Source organism: Amyelois transitella, chromosome 25, assembly GCF_032362555.1.
Source record: "Amyelois transitella isolate CPQ chromosome 25, ilAmyTran1.1, whole genome shotgun sequence".
NCBI classification, from domain to species: Eukaryota; Metazoa; Arthropoda; class Insecta; order Lepidoptera; family Pyralidae; genus Amyelois; species Amyelois transitella.
In genome coordinates, this window is record NC_083528.1 from 2,903,585 (window position 1) to 2,922,921 (window position 19,337).

The window sequence follows — 19,337 nt, forward strand, 5'->3', positions numbered from 1 at the left end:
TTTACTTACTTACTTTATACAGATAATATATGTAGTTAGGTAGGTAGGTACTTTAGATAGTTATAGGAATCCCTTTTTTCCATTCAGCAATTTTGTACTATTTTCTTTCGCTGATATGCGTTCTTTTTTCTAATTGTATTTCGTATCTTTGAGACCAGATTATGTCATAAACAGAATCCAAAAAGAAACATACGCTTCAATTAAAAATACTTCGACATATACTTAAAGTACAAGTGTATTCGGCAGTAGTATTTGTGTGTAGTGGTGTTAGCACATATGTATAGAGATATAATAGTAAATTGAGTATAGTTTAGAACATATAATAAATGAGACAACATTCATTTCAATCCTGACCTTCTCCGTGTACGGCTTTCCACGTTTCTTTTTGGGGAAAAAAAGTGAAATTACAGTTAGTACCTTTCTGTTCTCCGTAGTTGCGTAAAATAATATTGAAATATCAAGTTCTATTCGAAAGAAATAAATTGATCAAGTTAGACATTCAATTACCATATTTTTGTATATAATACTAGAATTAATTGCTCAATAATTGTATTACTATCCCCATTGAAATTATAACTATCTTCTTCAATTATATTTTCACTTAGTACATGAAAAATTTGGAAAATACAAATTTGCTTGTCTTGTTTATATGGGTACATATAATTTGGTATTTTCTTCGGCTATTAAAGTACCAAATATTTAATAGCAAGAAAGGGAAGTTATTAAAGGACACTAATTTGCGATTCACGGTGTGTATTTTCACCCGAACGCAAATATTGAGTAAAAGTGTGAACAACCAAATAAAAGGGGCCTAAGATAAAGATAAAAGTGGGTTTGGTGATGACACATACCTCTTCTCCCTTCATCCACTTGACCTCCGGCTCGGGCTCGCCTCCGTACTTGATGTCGAAGGCGATGACCTGTCCCTTCTTGATGATCATGTTCTGGAGACCCTCGCCGATGATGTACGGTTTCACTGTAAAATAATTTAAATTCAAAATTTTTATTCATTATTGTAAGATACTTCATATCGCTTTATAATTGTCAAAATAAATTACTTAAAACTAAGTTTACTGCCGCTTCCAAGGCGTCAGTGCAGAAGAAGCGGTAACAAACCGCACTGCAACATTTTTTTCAACAACGTCAAGTTCACAATTCGTCAATTGTCGTGTAAACTAAAATTAGCTTTTAAATTGCTGAACGTTTGAGAGGATAGAAAGCCGACAATAGTTATTGGTATAAATAAACTAAATAGAAAGGTTTGTTTCTTGTAGGAATATGAATAGAAAATAATATCAACTGTATTTTATCTATCTGAACAATTGCGGGCACAAATATAGAATAATTACTTGTAACGAAAGATCATAGTAACTATGACAAGAAATAGAGACCACAAATCGAGTTAAAACAGCTTTGAGTGCAATAATTGTTTAGAAACAGAATTTCTATTCAACAAAACATTCTTATTCTTAACTTCAAATAGTTACACTGTAGATAACAAATTTAAAGAACCAAAATATAGTAAAGACATTAGCCAACTCACCGAATCTGCACTTGGCAACAATGGGTTTGGTGGTGTCGCTGGGTTCACCAGGGCCGGCCTTGTTGATGGCGCGAACCCTGAACTCATACGTGCAGCCTTCCTTCAGGCCGTCCTGAGTCGCAGCCAGGCAGTCGCCGGGCACTTCTTTGCCGGTCACCCAGTCTTTGCCGAACTTCTCCTGTTTAGAGATGCATGAGTTAATGACAGAATGATGATGTTATAATCTAAGATGACTTCAAAAAGATAAGGATGTTGGTTCATATGTTTTAAATGTAATTGCACTCTCTTTCTTGTGCAAGATTTTACAAATAAACGAACAAAATAAACAAACTATTGATACCACCAGCCATGCATCTCCACTCCAGAAAACGATGCCATGAATGTGCGAAGAAAATGAATAAATTAAGAAAAAAATTTAAATTAAATAAATACCTCATTTTATAAATTCAATAAAATTGATTATATGTATGTAGACGGCAAACTACCAGAATGTTTGGATGATGATGATGATGCAGAGACAGCTTACCTTGTATTCAATAACGTAGCCGGTGATGGGTGCTCCGCCATCGTTATCAGGCTTCTGCCACTTGAGGTCGGCATGGTCCTTGTCCCAATCCGCCAGTTCCACGTTCTTGGGCTTGGACGGCTCATCTGGAGAAAGTTAATAATTTGTTGGAAAAATACTGATAAAAACAAAATCGGGTTTATGTTATCTGACTAACATAAAATAAAATTCGATCCTATAGGACTAGGTCAGTTCTCAAATAGAATATAGTTTACAAGACACTTGTAAAATTAAGGTCACTCGATTTTTTTTTATTATGTTCATTATATGAAGATAATAAAATAAAATCCAGTTACCTCGATAGTAGTGTAAAATGATTAAACTACCAAGTATATATTCATGATAGTGACGGAACAAATTGGAGCTATAACATACTTTTGTATTACAATTACTATATCAAATGCTCCTATATGCTCTATAATTTTGTGTACAATAGTGTACATAAATGAAAAAAATAATACTGTGACCGGCACCACCTCTACTATGGGAAAAAGTAACAAAGAAGAGGACGTTGGACTTTAAAACCCACCCCATGGATCCTTGGCCAGCACAGGTTTCCCGAACAGCCCAGGCTCACTGGGGCCGATCTTGTTGACGGCTCGGATCCTGAACTTATACGTCTTCTTGGCGATGAGATCCTCGACTTTGTACTTGAGTGGTTGACCTTGAGGCACTTCACCCACGTTATCCCATCCAGCTTTCAGAGACAGGTCCTGTCAAAATTAAATTTATAGAGATTTAAAATCATATTGTTGTAGGTATGTAACTAAAAATATTTAAAGATTAACAACGCGGTTTGCACTTTGTATCAAATCAACCAACCAATACAAAATCAAATCAAGGAACTGTTTATAAAATAAAAACAATTGTGAAATTAAATTTTAAACTAATTCAATTATGAGTAATTACATCATGGCATATTATAAAAAAAAAAAAATCCCACACACACCTGTCTTTCAATGATGTATTTGACTAATGGGGCGCCACCGTCATCTTGCGGCGCCTTCCACGTGACCAAGCACGACGTTTGGAACACCTCGGCCACATTCACGTCTTGGGGCGGCGTTGGAACACTCTGCATGGTGATTGTGACATCCTTAGAATCCTCTCCCTGTGCGTTAGACAATTTGATCTGGTATTTGCCAGAACCTTCCCTCGTTGGTTTCTTGATCTTGAACAGGACCTTCTCCTGCTCGACCACGGCTTCTACTTCCTTGACTGGTAATGCTTTACCATCCTTCCATAATTTAGCTTCGATTGGCGTTTGTCGGGTGCCAGTAACTGGTAATGAAAACAATCATGAATTATTTGTTTCATCCAAATTAGCAGAAAAAGGAACACAATGATAGATAGAAAGATAAACTGTTTATTCGACAGTGTTACCAACACAAACAAATATAACAATAACAAATCCATAAATTTTAATGGAGATTATGAAGAATGATCAATTGTTTGAAGTAGTCGTACCAACAAACTACAATATTATACATTACTACTTGTCCCGGCAAACGTTGTTTTGCCATATAAATAATGTTAACTAATTCCTAGTTAAAAAAAATGTTAAGGGTTGTCAACCCCTATCACTAAGGGGTATGAAAAATAGATGTTGTCCGATACTCAGACCTACTCAAAATGCTCAAAATACAAAAAGTCATGAGAATCGGTCAAGTCCCAAGAATAAGATCTTACCTTTATAAGGCACCTCAATGACAAACGGCTGTCCTGCGGGCCCGTAGAAATCTTCCGGGCACTCTATCGCGGGCTTGGACTCCCCCTTCTTGACCGTCAGCTTACAGGACGAGCTCAGTTTGCCGGACTCGCACAGGATTTCACCGTCGTCTTCCATCTCCAGTTTGTTGAAGATCAACTGGTGTTTGCCTCCACCCAGGTTCTTGATTTCGATTCTGATAATTATAAAAATTTTGTTGTATAATTTGAGTTTAACAAGTGAAATGTAATTTTTGGCAACAACAGTTTAATTCGAGGTTAAATTTATTGGTGCCGGAAACCACACGGCACTAAAGAAATAATATATTTATTATTAATTAAGTACTTATTGTAAGAGATGAAGTTATCTCACCTGTCATTAGGAACAATTGGTTGTCCGTTGAATGACCAAACGGCTTCAGCGGTCTGGTCCTGGAGTTCCACTTCCAACACAACCTTATCCCTCTCAATTGCTTCTGTGTCCTTCAACTTCTTGTTGAAGCGATTAGAGTCTACAACAAACATTTTAGGTTTATTGTTATAGAAAAAATACTTTCATTAATAAAGTTACAGTTTCATTTATAAAGTTACAGTTTCATTAACAAAGTTATAGTTTCATTAATAAAGTTACTTTCCTAACAAAAACCTTCAAAAGATCAAGTTTATAAAAACACTGCGATTTTGTTCATCTATATTGCTTGAAAAGAAATTCGGTTGATTACAACATCTTCTAATATTTAAAATGACACACCTTCCGCGTTCTTAAGATATCTTGAGACTGTTCAAAATTTTGTGATCCGTTTCTAGGTTTAGACAATAGACCATAAACCTAGCCCAGTTTTTGCCGGTTCACTAGTTACCAAATGCATTGATTTATACATATGTAAACACGAAGACAATGTCATGTATTTTTGGATTTTGATAATATTATAAAAAACCACTGAATTTCAGGATTAAGTAAGAAGGTAGTATAACATAACCTAGTATTCTAGAAAATACATTACTAATTCTGATGCAATACTTACAATTGACGATCAACTCGCACGTGGTCTCGTCGGCGTTGCTGGTACACTTGAAGTTGCCAGCGTCAGTGACCTTGGCGTCCTTGATGACGACCTTGCGCTTGCGACCCTCCTTCACGATCGTCACGCGTTTGTCTGTCTTCAACGGCTCACCGTTCTTGAACCTGTTATTTTTTATTAGGAATTTTAGTGATTGTCTTGTGAAGATGAGGTCCAAGGACCACCTTGTGTTTATTATTAATAATGTTTTCCTAATTTTATCAAAATTCATTTCTCTGCTATTGATGATAGTGTCCTAATTTTATCAAAATTTCTACAAAGTGGTTTTTAATAGCAGCAATGCCAATATAGTTTGATTTCATGTCTTTGTCAAAGGCTATGTCAGAAAAATGCTCATCATAGGTAATTATATTTAAGTAACAAAGGCAATCTGAATATTCTGTTGGGTGAAAGAGAGAGGGATTTGTCCCAAGAGTTTACCCATGAATCAATCTTTACAAGAGGAAATCTTACCATTGTACATCACCACCAGCGTCATCAAGCTCGCAGAGTAAAGTAATGGTGTCTTTCTCAATCGCCTGTTGCGATTTAAGCACCTTAGTAAACTTGTATGGGTATTCTGGAAATGAACACAATTTATTGAGACTGCATCACAATTTCATTACCATACAAATATCAAGCTTTATACAGACTAGGAAATTTTATGTGATAAATTTCAATCAGAAAGACAATGTTCTTCTATCTTACTGTAGACTTCGTGTCTGCACAATTGAACCGTCCTTTTGGAGCCCTTTTTGTGTAGAGGGGGCCGGACCCTTTCAAGACATAATGTTAAATATTATAGGTACTATATTTTCAAAGGGCGATTATTTAGACTCACCTACAATCTTAACATCAGTCTCAGTCTTGTCAGGCTGCTTTTCGATTCTACACGAATATTTGCCTGCATCTTCCAATTTAGCACTCTTAATAACGAGCTTGCACACTCCAGATAGGTCTTTAGATATCTGGAAATCTTCACCGTCTTCAATCTTGGAGTCTCCCTTCCACCAGGAGACGATAGCAAGACTGTTAGATACAGCGCATTCTAAGACTACTTCGTGTTTCGTGTATCCACTCGTAGTCTTCTTAAGCGGTTTCGTGAAGGTGTACGTAGGGTCAGGTTCGTCGACTTGCAAGAACGCCGTGCACGTGATCCCGCCTATTTCAATGGTGATTTTACCAGTGTCTTCTACTTTGGGATTCATGATGATCAGCTTGTAAGAATCTTGTTCGTTCGTCATTTTGTACTTGGATCCCGGGAATAACTCCTATGAATGAGATTAATTAATTTTGTTACTAATGTTTACCTACGTAAATCAATAAGATATTAGGGATCTGAGTTGACGTTACTTCTTTTTTAAATAACTTTGTATTCTTTCTTGTAACTGTGTAAATTTCTGTGCAGTAAAGATATAACTAACAAACAAACTCGTATTTTGAAACAATCAGTCACTCATATATTAATAAATTTAGTTATTTTACAGTAAAAAAACAATTTAAACTTACATCCTTACGGAAGAACCATTTCGGCTTTGCATTCGGCTTAGTAAAGATGGCTTCGAAGACCACCTTCTTATCCTTGCCTTCCTTAGCAAATTGATCAACGAGAGGTTTCAAGAATGACTCTTGTTTCTGAAAGAAATCGTGTCTATTAATGTACCAGTCGTGCGTTAAAATAATCAGGTGCTTCACAAGGGTGCTAGTTACAAAGCTTTGGTGCTGACGAAGATTCGTTGACGGACTCCCATGGTGGTCAACGTGACTTTAATGCAGAAAACTAACGTGTAGTAACCGAGGCGTTAGCATCAGCCATTCTTTCCTCATCACTTTAAATCAAAATACATGCGTCTGTACAAAAATAGTGTTTCATTTCCGAAGGTTTGTGCAGTTCCTTTTCCTTTTGCTCTTTCCTATTTTGTTCTTATGTCATCCGAAAATGAAAAGTTTAACTACTTGAAATGTTTTTTTGGAAAGAAGTGACGTGAAAGTTATAACGATTATGACAAAAAAACTTCTCATTTTAGGAATGTCAACATCGTAAAGTACCGTTAGATACCTATTGTAGTGCACTGCTAGATTTTTTGTAGAAAATTTACATTTAGTGCTAAATATAGATTTTGTCGAAGAAGTGCATTTGCGATAAGATAAGAAGTAGAGTTGCAGAAAAATATCACGGTTGTGCTAACTATACATTGAATATAAAGTGATTTTGTCGCTATAGATAATGATCAGGTAAAACTGAGTAATTATTGTTTTGTTTGAATATCCAATGATGAAAAGTTATGTGTAATTTTAAATCTATTTAGAGCCAAATAATTTATTGTTTACCGATTTCTCTAAATCTTCATTTTCCTGGTTTATTTCTATTATCTTCATAATGAGTGCTCTGGTTATTGTAAATCTAAATGATAAAGAAATGAAGTGTATTTAAGGCATACATTTTGAAGGCGTTACCTTTCTTTAAAAGCAATAATAATTATTTCGTGGTACATTCAATATTGTTCTCAATATTTTAAATCTTTTTTCTATAATGAAAATAACAATAAATAATTAACCATCAATATTTCATACAAAACACTTGACAGTTTTACATAATCATCCAACTAAAGTGAGAATTACAGTGTTTGTGCGACAAGTACGTATTCCGGTGATACAACACAAGATGCGCGTGTCATCTGTGCATTTATATTTTTCGGCCTCAAACCTCGTCTCTTTTGAACGAGTGCAGCACCGGCCAATCAGGGATCAGCTCCGCGAGCGATCGCCTTCGGTTATGGTGTCTCTATAAAACAGCCATCATCCTTAATAAACTCTTAAACTTTACCTTGCAATCAATTGGACCCTAAAATTTGCACACGCCTTTTTCACAAACCTTATAGCTCTAACAAACTTACGCAATTTCTTACCAGACTGGATTTTAACTGCCAATTATAATGTTTAACAAAAGCGTAACAATCTCACAATGGTCACCAAACATTATTATTATCAATATTCTGTGCTTATTACCAACAAAAACACATGTAAATATATCACGAGATTATTAAAAATCCAACATCTGCAAAACACCGGATGCATCAGCTGAAATTAATAATGATGTCAATGAAGAAAGAGGTCTAAATTTGGATATTAATGACGTGATAGAAGCTCCTTAATCCGACGTCAAGAACCTGGAAATTCAAAGAACGGACAAATCCCAAAAGAAAAATCACGTAATCATCAAATTCATTCCACTTACATTCCCTGAAAATTATGTGTAAGTTAAGAAACGTGAAGTGGTAATACAAAAACTTGTGCAAGTTATTTTAAAATTCAGTTTTAATGCATTGTTTATTTAAATCGCTCAGAAATTACCAGCCTCATGTCTTACAAAGGTAAATCTGTGTACTTTATGGTCATGGAAATGGTCAGCATTAGGTGATCTACATGAGTGAGGAGGATAACCTCGGAGGATAATTTTAGTTTAGTTATTTTATCATTCATTTTATAATTCCATTTATTTAAAAGAGTGTTTATGTCCTCTTGAAATTCTGAATGTTAAAATTTGTTCAAACTGCACTTTTTGGTACATTTTTTTCCATTATCTTTGTCATTATTTCAAAAGGGCACAATGCTCCCAGTTTTATCGTATGCTTTTAAATTTCCTTTTTATCGAACCTTAACTTTTACAGTCTCCATCAAAGCGGGCCAATCAGGTATCATTTCTCTTAGAGACATTCGTCTCCGTATTTCAAAGATACCCTAGAACCGACAATAGATGTTACTTATAAAATTAAGGTCATTATTTACGTTGGTAAGAAAGCCTTGATGATTTAGAGCAAAAGTAAAATCAAGCGTGATCTGCATGATATGGAACGTATGATTTGTTTGGTTACTGATGTCTTGCGGTAAGTAAATAAAGAACTATATTTTAGACGCGAGTCTCTAAGTTAGTAGCTATTACTGCGACTTATTTAAAATTTGTAAAAAACTTTTAATTTTTGTTACAAAATCTATAAATATGTAGTTTTATTCGCTATTTTTAGAGTGTCTTGGAATTTAAATAAACTGTTGAAGCTTAGTATTTATTGAATGTACTTACACAAAAAATGGTAAACACCGTTTTCATTAGCCATTGAGCCATGCTGTTAGAATTTATTGACAATATTGTAAGAAAATAAGCTTCACATGTGTCCTTTACGTGCCCAATGTAAATATGCCAATCAGACTTATGTCATTTTTATGTATTAAGACCTTATGACTTATATTTTCCTGTGCACGTTTTATCTTTTTGTTAAGCATTATTGATTTAACTTTTTAATAAGCATGCAAATATATTTTTATCTGATTTATTTATTTAATTTTATTATTTAATTTAAAGAGAGTATTAAGTCGAAAAAGATAACGAAACGAAGTCGAAAGAAGAAGAATTTATAGAAGTGGAAATAGAAGTTGAAATGTAAGATGGAATGAACGGTGATGCTGCAGTTTAGAATACCGAGGACCTTAATCCATGACCAGTGTCCAGAGCTGAGCTTATCAGCTGGGAATCTATACATCTCGACCCCTTCGGAAACAACCACTATGAAGCCGTCTTCTTCAAAATATCCAGTTTCTAAGCCCTAGAGATGCATACGATGTTATACAAAATGTCAAATATAAAAAAAAATTGTAAAAAGAAAGCCTTATTATTATTTAATCTAACTACTGGCATATTATAATTTGACATTTAAAAAAAATTGTTTATAAAATGTATTTATCTTAACCACAGATTACCTACTTTTCTGTAAAATTATAATAGCCAAAATAATGCTGATTTTATTTACTTTACCAAAAGTTACATAAGTGAAAATGACTTTTTGAACAACCGGTCTTTTAAAAATTAAAAAATCACACAATTAAAAATTTCATCTTACCTTTTCTACTTTCTTTAGTGGCGGAATTGGCTTGTCCACTTCTTTGAGGTCTCCCCAATCCGGGTCTTCCTTCTTCTCGCCCCATTTGGCGTACTTCCTCTTCTTGAGCATGGCACGGAAGTCCATACCACTGGAGTCTAAAGGTTATCATTAACATTAAATGACGATAAAGTACATACGAACCTACACAAAAATATGAATCATATCTTAGGACTTTTTATCGTTGTGTAAAAGCTAGTTCGGCATAATCATAAATGTCTATGCATGATACATACATAAATCACGCCTCTTTCCCGGAGGGATAGGCAGAGACCAATCTTTCCACTTGTCACGATCCTTGCATACTATGTATGATAGAAATTGTAATATTCTTTAACAACGATGTCGGGCGGGTCGCGATTTCAGCATGACTCAAAGTTAATAAACTCAAAAGAAAAAAAATATTGCTTTGAATTTGGTAGCACAATATAGTGAAAGTATATTGCAATCAGAAATTTGAGTGCAAATATTAAAAAAAAACTATGTATGTAAACTCCTCGTACTATTGCTATTTGGCGATACGTAATCCTGAAATTAGTTTTAGTTATTAAGCATCAAGTTTTTAAATAAGACCTTCAGACTCACCAGACACGTAAAGTTGCATCTCAGCAGAGTCTTCACCATGGATGTTGCTGACCACGACCTTGTATTTACCCTCATCGTTGGGCTTCACCTTTCTCATGCACAGCGTGATCAGACCGGTTTCACCATCAGTGATGAATTTGAAGCGGCCACCCTCGATGATCTCCGTGACCCCCTTGTAGAATTTGAATGTGGGAGGCGGGTTGCCTTCCACTTGTACCGTGAGATAGCCAGTTTGATCTGAACGACGTAATATATGTTTTGAAATATACCATAAAGTTCATATCTCTAATAATCTAACTTTTGAGTGATTATTTTCTTTCGTTTATTAGAACTATGATAATAATTGGTCTTAATATATTTGTCGCAATTATTGAAATGTTTACATTAAGTAGGTATTTTTTTTTAAAAGATAACCAATTATTTGATTCGTAACTAAGTAACACAAGTACGAAGATTTTATATACCAACCTTCGACGGCTGAATAGCTCTCTTGCACGTCCACAATAACAGGAGGTCCTTCATTGCCGATTGGTTTCAGCGGAACTGAAGGCTTGTTAATGAGATCTTCCAGATCCTGAACCGACGGCCTCCTGGCGTCTCCGGATTTTCGTCGCTACATCATCAAAGAGATCGTTATGTAAGGCAGGTGTGAGTGTAGACAGACAACATGTTAATCACGGAAAATCGTTTTTTTTTAAAGATTTCTATAGTTTCAGTTATTCACGCCAAAAACTTGAAAACAACAAATTAGAATTTTCACCATCTTTGTGTAATAAACGAATTTAATTGCTTAATACTTAAATTTTTTAAACAGATAAAAATTTTTCAAGTTATTATTTCAATTTACAAAGGCGTTATTAAAAAATTGTATACAACAATACAGAATTAATAGATAAAATAAAGGACATCAAAACCGTATAGTTACAAAACACTTATTAAATTTAGACCGCAATTCTTGCACTAGTAACCAAATACACGGTACAAATGTGTTATGACAGATGTGTTACATTCAAAACGTTAGCCAAATGACCTGACAATGAAGATCTGGACTTCCTGACAAATGCGGCACAAGTGCTGTGATGATATTTATCAAATTATGACAATGATTATAATATTTTCCAATCTTAAGCATCGGAGCAGCAATGAAACATTAGCGCATAATTATTTCTTACAAATATGCTTGAAATTGAGGAAATGGTAAACTGTTTAACTTGTAGCGTATACTAATTTCAACCCTACAATCAAAATGCTATTATACTCAATTATATATATTTGGATTGAAAAATATATATGTTTTCAAGAATTTCATCACTTTGGATGTCTGAACCAGTTTCTTTCTCTATAATTTGAGCTCCTTGATTTGGCACCTTATTCAGGTTCAGGTATGTTGGAAATTCGAAATTTTACTTTAAACTTTGGATGAAATTCAAAATGACAAATTTGGAGTATTAGAATTAGTCAAGGCGTAAACTAATTATTGCAATTACTCCGTGCAGCCTATTTACGTCTGAGTAATTTATGACATACATATGTATGTTAGAAGTTATCACCTAATTTATTAGCGAATATTAATATGAGTATTATAATAACTAACCAGGTGCCACTGGGTGATTTGTCATCATAAGAGTTATTACATCTCAGTTTCCATCTGCTGTATGTATAATTTAATCTTCTTAAGTATTACCCAAACTCGTTAAAAAGTTCAGGTGTAGTGATGAAATGCCTAGATAAATATTTGTTTGTAGATAAACAAATCCATTTAAATTTAAAGAGCGGTTTTCTAGGTCTAATGTCAGTTATGAACACATTTAATTAAGAAACACGCTAAGATGATCGCAAAGGACGTCCTGGTAAAGGGTCAGGTCAAAAGTACCCGAAACCGCCGAGCTTGTATGAAGAGAGTTATGAATGTGGACGAAGCGAAAGAAGTATGCAGAGATCGTGGCAAGTGGAAAGAGGTAGTCTCTGCCTACCCCTCCGGGAAAGAGGCGTGATTTTATGTATGTATGTATGTATGTATGATCGCAAAGGAATCTAAATAATACAAGCCGATGATTATTAAATGTAGAGAAAAAGGATCCTTGGACCCGAAAGTAATAAAACTGAGAAAGTAACGCATAGGTGAGTGAGGAGAGGACATGATCGCAAAGCAAAATTCTTACTTAATGGTAAAAAATAATTAAAATATTCAGAGACTACGTCTTAATCGCTTTTGGGATGATACCTATGTTAAGAAATTAAACATATAATAATTCTAAGTTTTAATGAAAAAGTATACATTATTAACTGGATTTTGTGTTTGATGTCCTTTAATATCTCATTTAACAATTAACATTCAACATATAAAGCCTTATTATTCTTCTACTTACCGGATCGGCAGCGGCACCTGCCTTTGGTTTAAGCGGAGCTAGTGGTTTCTTAGCCACTGCCGCCATGATATTAGTCACATAAAACTAAGATGCCACAATACATCCAAAATGATTGTCTTTTCCAGAAAAGTCTATAATAATCACAGCTTCATTATAAAATCACACATATTGTTCACTAAAATCACTAATATATTTAAAAAGTATTCTAAAAGCATCCTCAGTTTTCTTAAAATTATCCATTTTAAATGAAAGTTTAAATATTAAATGCTCTATTTTTATACGATTTCTTATTTTACTATTTTTTATGGATTTAGATTTTTTTAAGTCGTCGTAATTGTCGATTGGATATATTTCGTTAGTATCGTTCCATCTAAAAATGGGCGCGAATGTCAAAAGACTGAAGAAGGGGTCGTGCAGACGTGGTCGCCTAGCCTCGGAGGGGCGAGAGGTGTGCGCGGGGCAAGTACTTCTATTTGTGCACAGCACAAATCAGCAGACCAATTCAATTAATTATCAGATTAAGGTGAGCCACCAGTGCAGTGTTTTCCTAGACGACTGGTACGTGTATGTAAAGTTGGTCAGAAGTCTGCTGATTCAACGAGTCCATTGGCGGCGCCTGTAGGAACTCCAGTGCATGTCCAGTCGAATAAATCTATCCCCCGCTACTGTTAATTTGGCTGTCAATTTAGATGCCAATGATATTCTCGTTCAAGTCGCCTTGTCTATACCTAATCGGTTTTTAGTCGCATCGTGTAGTTTAAAGACATATTGACATTAGAGCGATGGTCTACAGTTGGCAGCTAAAGTTTGATCGTATCGAAAAATTTGTTAAGGGACGCGTATCGTTCTTGCTTCATAAATTAGATGAGATTGATTGCGTAAGAAAATGAGATTGATTGGCATCACCGTAGCGGACGTTTATAATTCAAGCATTGTCATCGCTGGCAAGAGACGCAATGCCTGAAATATCTGCATAGCTACATAGTTAGCAAGGTGATAGATTTTGAGACGAGCATCAAGGAATTGCATCTATTTATAGGTTTAACTCGTCGATATTTTTATCTGTTTATACCTTTCTTCTATAAAATTAGAGGAGAGACTAAAAATCATCTTTTAGCTTGTGTCCTGCCTAGAATTTCAGACTTGTGACTCTCGTTTTGTTTCAGATAGCTGTTCAAAAAACAAATATATTGTGTGATTCACCTGCCGAAGCTGTGATCGATTTAGAGAACTGATGGCTAAGAGTGACTGCAGTCCTGCCAAATATGCTTGACATTGTTGTATTATCCAAATATGCATAACAACACTCGTACATCGTCTGCATAGATGCCCACGCGCATTTTTAGGTAATTTTAAAATAAAATGTGTTTTATTAGAGGCACGTTATTTTTGGACATTCATTGGATATTGTTTGTTGAATTTATGCATTGAACAGAGCAGTGTTTTTGTAGCTCAGTAATTATTATTTTTTAAATAATATTCGATGTGTTTAATTGTAGTACTTATGTAAACATTTTATAATTAGTGAAGTTTTTAGATTAAGTTATTATATTTGATCTAAAACTATAAGTAAATGAAATGAATGGATTAGATTTTTTTTAATTTACGTCACTCGCCAAAATATTTTAACTACACCCTAAAATGTTCGTAAGTCTATTTTTACCTCATTTTAAATAGCATCTATTCAACAGACCATCACACGGTGACAGCTGGCCACGAGGAAGACTTATGTCTTTTTAACAATAGTTCGGCGGACATAATTCACCGGGGCTGGCAGGCCGTCACAGTTAAGGGTGAGAACGTTTCAAGATCAGCTCATAACGCTCTTGGCCTAATTTCTGCACTCATATTTATAAGAATAACAATCAATCATAATGCATCAGCACTGGCTGCGTCTAGTTCATTAAGAGCATCGCGTCATTGGCGGAGACGTGAACAGGTGTGCATCATTTGCTTTGCGCTTGCTCGGAAAATATTTTTATTTGTATTGCCAATGAGCTTTATTTTATATTTTTTGGACCTCGCATTAGAAATATAGTTTATAATTTTTTAACTAATCTAAATATTCAAACCCCTCAGTTTTGACATTCGAAAGGCATGTAGATTCTTCTTGTACCTCGTAAATTCCTGTGGGGAGGGAATTAACAGGTATTTTAATTATACGCGGGCGAACCCCAAGGTGTACACCATCGTAACTATTAATGGAAGAAAATATAGAAGAGTGTTTCAAAATTGGCTCTTCATTTAGTTTTTTTTATCAACTTAATTGAAGTTTATGATACGTACAAGTATACTAATTGAAATTATCATATGATCTGCTTAGTCAACAATAAACAAATAAATTTTACTTATTTTATTTGCGTCATAGCTACAACATTTGGCCGTAGATCCAAATTATTTATTGTTAATTATAGAATCTTTGTTTAGCTTCCGCTTCTATATTCAATGTGTTTGATTTATAATTATTGCGTGTGACATATTTAGATTTCGGCATCGTCTTGCTATTCAAGTTATTTGTTTCGCAACCTTGCAGTTTGTATGTTCTGTGGCATCTTTATGTAAACGTCCTTGATCTTTAACTAAAGTTGCTATTCCACTGAAAATCAATAAATATGTTAAATGTATTTTCCTAAATTGTATAAAGTTTAACGCTTATATCATCAGATCATGGAAGTTGAACATTATGACTATATTTATTTGGTGCTAAAGCAGGTAATTTTATTGCACTGAAATATATCGAAGTATCTTATGGAATCAACGAATATAGCATTCTTGTGCCCTTGATTATCATTACTTTACTAACGTGCACGGATAGGATTATAACATGAATATTTTATATGAAACATGCGACCATTTTTCTAAATTATTATAATGGTTATTATTTGGTACATAGTGTTATGCGTCAGTTGTTAGTAGCTTGTTTACGTATATACAATTCTTTTTGGTCCAAAAATGAATATGATCTTTTTTGACGTAATCTCAATACCAATCATAAAATGTGTGGTCATCTTATAATTGAGTTTTTTTTTCATATGTTTTTATTTACTTCAAATTAATCACTTGGGAAAAATACTATGTTAGCCACGTATCTAAAAGAGATTTTTTCTATAACATATAATCTAAACATATATATTTCACACATTGTATACCTCTTCCGCGAGTTCACCGGGCCTGCTGCGTTTCTTTTTTGGAAAAAAATATTCGTTTTAGTAACTCATTCTCTGTTAATGTAGTGAATAAATTAAAACTTAAAAAGGTGTCCTGTGCTAAATCGAGTTATTGTTTAATTATTTATTATGTATGAGTAATAAAAGGTGTTTGTGAGATGTGTAATTCGTGTGAGTGGTCTATCTCAAACAAATACTCAAATGTGTGTTGGTTCATGTTAGTTTCATAGTCTTGTAAGTTTGTTTTCACTTGTGCGAGTGTAAAACTTATATCTATAATACACATTTTAATATCATGTGGCAACTAGAATTATTGATTAGTGGAAATTAAAACTAAAACCAGTTATCGGGTTTAAGGAAAACTAAAGCCATTCCTAAAGAAATCTAAAAAGCAGTTAACTTGAGGTCAAATTTTAATATGCTGTCGTCTTATAAAAAAGACAATGCCTAAATAAAATTAACCTCGCATTAACAAAAACCAAACAATTTTCCAGCTAGTTCGTCTAAAGTTCTGCTGGACGGCAAAGCGGCAACTACTATGGGATATAAGAACATCTAAAGGGGTCTAAAAGAATTGAAAGAGTATCATAGTCTCTAAAGGAGGAAAGATTGGAGATCGTAGTATTTTCAGTAATTTTATCAATTTTGATGTCTCCAGTAATTCGCAGAAAGGGCAAACTATTTACTATTTTTTGATAGTAAATGTTTAAAAATTAAGTGGTGTGGGTGTAATTTATCAGTAAAATATTTGTAGTTGGATAAGACAAAGTTGTCCGTGATGTCAATGTAAAAATAAAAAAAGATAAAAATATAACAGTAAATAAAATTCAAAATGCTTGGCAAAGCGAGCAGCGTCCACCTAAACTGGCCAGATCCATTCGATCTCACCTTTTTGTCGTCTAAAACTTCTCCTGGACGCAATTTGGTGACCTGTTGTTAAAAAATATTGATAATATCCCCTTATATATTTTGATAATGAAGTGCCTATCTCTGCCGCCGAACCTGAATCCTATGCACCTACCTAAACGCTTATTATTCAGTGCAAAGGAATACCAGCATGTGCAAGAGTTATTACGTTACGTTTTGCGTTTTGTTATACAAGTTTTACATTGTTAGTGGCTTTCGTGACAGCACGATGTGAGCCATTTTTAAAGTGTGCTGAATCATCTGTAACTTCCTAAACCACGACCAATACTTGACCGTTATTATGTGCGGACGTGCCAACAAGCTGTGCAATTCGTGTGCGCGTCTTCACAATAATGTGCTGTTTAGATTTGGTGCTATTGACGACAAAACGTTTAACAAATCCCTGGATAATAACATACTCTCATTCGACATTTTCATTGATAACGATGTCCAGATTTATGTGATTATCCAGATACGCAATTGTGTTGTAAACCGCGTCAGATGCAAACGCATTAATTTTGAACGTTAAATCTTTATCACGGCAATGTAACGGACAGCATTCAAGTATACTTTTAGCATTTTTTTTTGCTTTTACCTTCTTCTCTTCGACCACCTCACCAGGTCTTAGTTTTCTATTTTCCTGTGGATTACGTTTTGTACGGTGTTTAATATCTCTACAATAAACATCGTCAGAATATTTTTGCTAGTTTTTGCTACCGAGTGGCTCTATAGTTCTAGAAGCGGGGAGCAAAGGATTCTATGAATAAAACCATTAAACTATATATTTTTGCTACTAAAGCAGTTGAATTGTAAAGCTTCATCTTTTTATAGATGATTGTGGTACTGGCAAATTTTGGAATTAAGGTCAAACTAATGTTAAGGGTTCGGCTTGAGAGAATAGGGTATCTAAACTACATAGGGAGACTAAATGTATTCAAGTAGGAATAACAAATTAAAAATACCAAAATCACTTTGAATGAAAAAAAATATTAAAAATTGTGCCTTCGTTATTGAATTGACTTTTGAAGATTTTGGTATTTTTATTTTAGTAAACGGTTTCTATGCTACATTTGGACGTCACAATATATAAATGTAAATGGACAAAAATATGTTCTTTTATTTTTCATACCTTATCGTATGTTGCTATTTCAAAACGTTGAAACTTAAATTCGTTGTAAAATTTTAAAAGATAAGTATATAGGTTATAGTTATTATTGTTGGCAATATATACCTCGTCGCTGATGATAAGCGAAGGTCGTCTTCCCATTTCCTCTGGTGGAGGAATGAGAGAACCTCGCCTTCCGACGGGAGCTCCGGGCACCAGTGATGGTTTCCTTGGCATCTCGGGTTTGGGAGATTTCTCGCGTATCACCTCGATCTTAGGTGCAGCCAGTTTCTCATCCGGCGCCTTAATTTCAGGTACTTTAGGAATTGGCTGCAAAAAACGACGTGTAAGATATTTTTGACACATAAACTTCCAATTATTCAGGAAAGAAAAGCTCTTAATTTTGTAACAAATCTTGAGTCGCTGATATTTCAGATTTGTATCGAATTTCAAGATGGAAAGAAAATTACAGAACACCGTGTTTTTTTGTGTAACGAGCATATGTAATACATGCTACATAATTAATGTATTTTATGTGGCATTCAAATTGGTCTTATAAATAATTTGATTTTAAAACCCGCTTTTATTAGCAATTGATTAGTTATATTCTGACTCATAAATTATAATCTTTGATTGTAATACCTTGTCTTTTTCTAGTTTGTCCCTAGTTGAAGGTGTTGGAGATATCTTCTCATATTTCTCAAGGTCAGGCCTGTCATAGTCGGCAATCTCGGGCAGATCCTCGGCCTTCTTCTTGACTGATGTGACCTTTGCCTTCTTTGCTTCTTCTTGTACTGTCTCTTCTTTGACTGCCACTTTCTGTAAGCGATGTAGTTAATTAGCTGTTTGTAAATTTGGTTTTTTCTTATTGATTTTGTTTTGACTCAGTATATTTCCATTTTTTGATTTTAAGTCTTTTACTGTAAATGAAAAAGACACTACTTTCTACTTTCACGTGAATGATAATGATTATTATAATACCAAATTATGCAATATCTAAAATATTAAGTTCTAGCTGTGCCCGTGACTTCATCCGAATAGTTATGTTATGTTTTTGGCCATCATTACAGCCCTCAAGGATTAAAATTTTTCCCGTTTTTTTTTTTCAAATTTTTCATTATTTCTTTGCTCTTTATAGTTGCAATGTGATGTTATATAGCCTAAAGCCTTCCTCGATAAATGGTCTATTCGACGCAAAAAGATTTTTCAATTCGAACTAGTAGTTCATGAGATTAGCGCATTGCATTATATGCATTACGTCATAACATAAAAAAAAATATTTTGAATTTCCTTGCTATAGTTTGGTGAACATATAAATTAATAAACTATCGTACCCCTAATTTACCTGAAATGCAATAAATACTTACTTTCACATTTGCTGTATTTATAAAAACA

At 34.2% G+C, this 19,337-nt stretch overlaps 1 protein-coding gene across 9 annotated transcripts in view; it reads right to left on the minus strand.

The window, feature by feature from the left end:
• The window catches only part of LOC106138038 (twitchin), a 112,986-nt gene that overhangs the window by 69,553 nt on the left and 24,096 nt on the right, over positions 1–19,337 (minus strand). For 6 of the 9 annotated variants that reach the window (XM_060951495.1, XM_060951489.1, XM_060951490.1 and 3 more), the window contains 19 exons: positions 18,585–18,761; positions 18,069–18,272; positions 17,433–17,477; positions 10,864–11,008; positions 10,396–10,632; positions 9,772–9,908; positions 7,584–7,661; positions 6,386–6,511; positions 5,718–6,147; positions 5,351–5,456; positions 4,841–5,001; positions 4,189–4,327; positions 3,798–4,012; positions 3,058–3,389; positions 2,638–2,821; positions 2,070–2,194; positions 1,544–1,721; positions 852–976; positions 355–381 (listed from right to left, as the gene is read on the minus strand). In XM_060951495.1, coding sequence (XP_060807478.1) covers positions 355–381; positions 852–976; positions 1,544–1,721; positions 2,070–2,194; positions 2,638–2,821; positions 3,058–3,389; positions 3,798–4,012; positions 4,189–4,327; positions 4,841–5,001; positions 5,351–5,456; positions 5,718–6,147; positions 6,386–6,511; positions 7,584–7,661; positions 9,772–9,908; positions 10,396–10,632; positions 10,864–11,008; positions 17,433–17,477; positions 18,069–18,272; positions 18,585–18,761 — 3,171 coding nt within the window. Of the gene's footprint in view, positions 1–354; positions 382–851; positions 977–1,543; positions 1,722–2,069; positions 2,195–2,637; positions 2,822–3,057; positions 3,390–3,797; positions 4,013–4,188; positions 4,328–4,840; positions 5,002–5,350; positions 5,457–5,717; positions 6,148–6,385; positions 6,512–7,583; positions 7,662–9,771; positions 9,909–10,395; positions 10,633–10,863; positions 11,009–16,819; positions 16,862–17,432; positions 17,478–18,068; positions 18,273–18,584; positions 18,762–19,337 lie in introns of all 9 variants that reach the window. The other 3 variants (XM_060951494.1, XM_060951493.1, XM_060951491.1) reach the window with 2 other exon arrangements.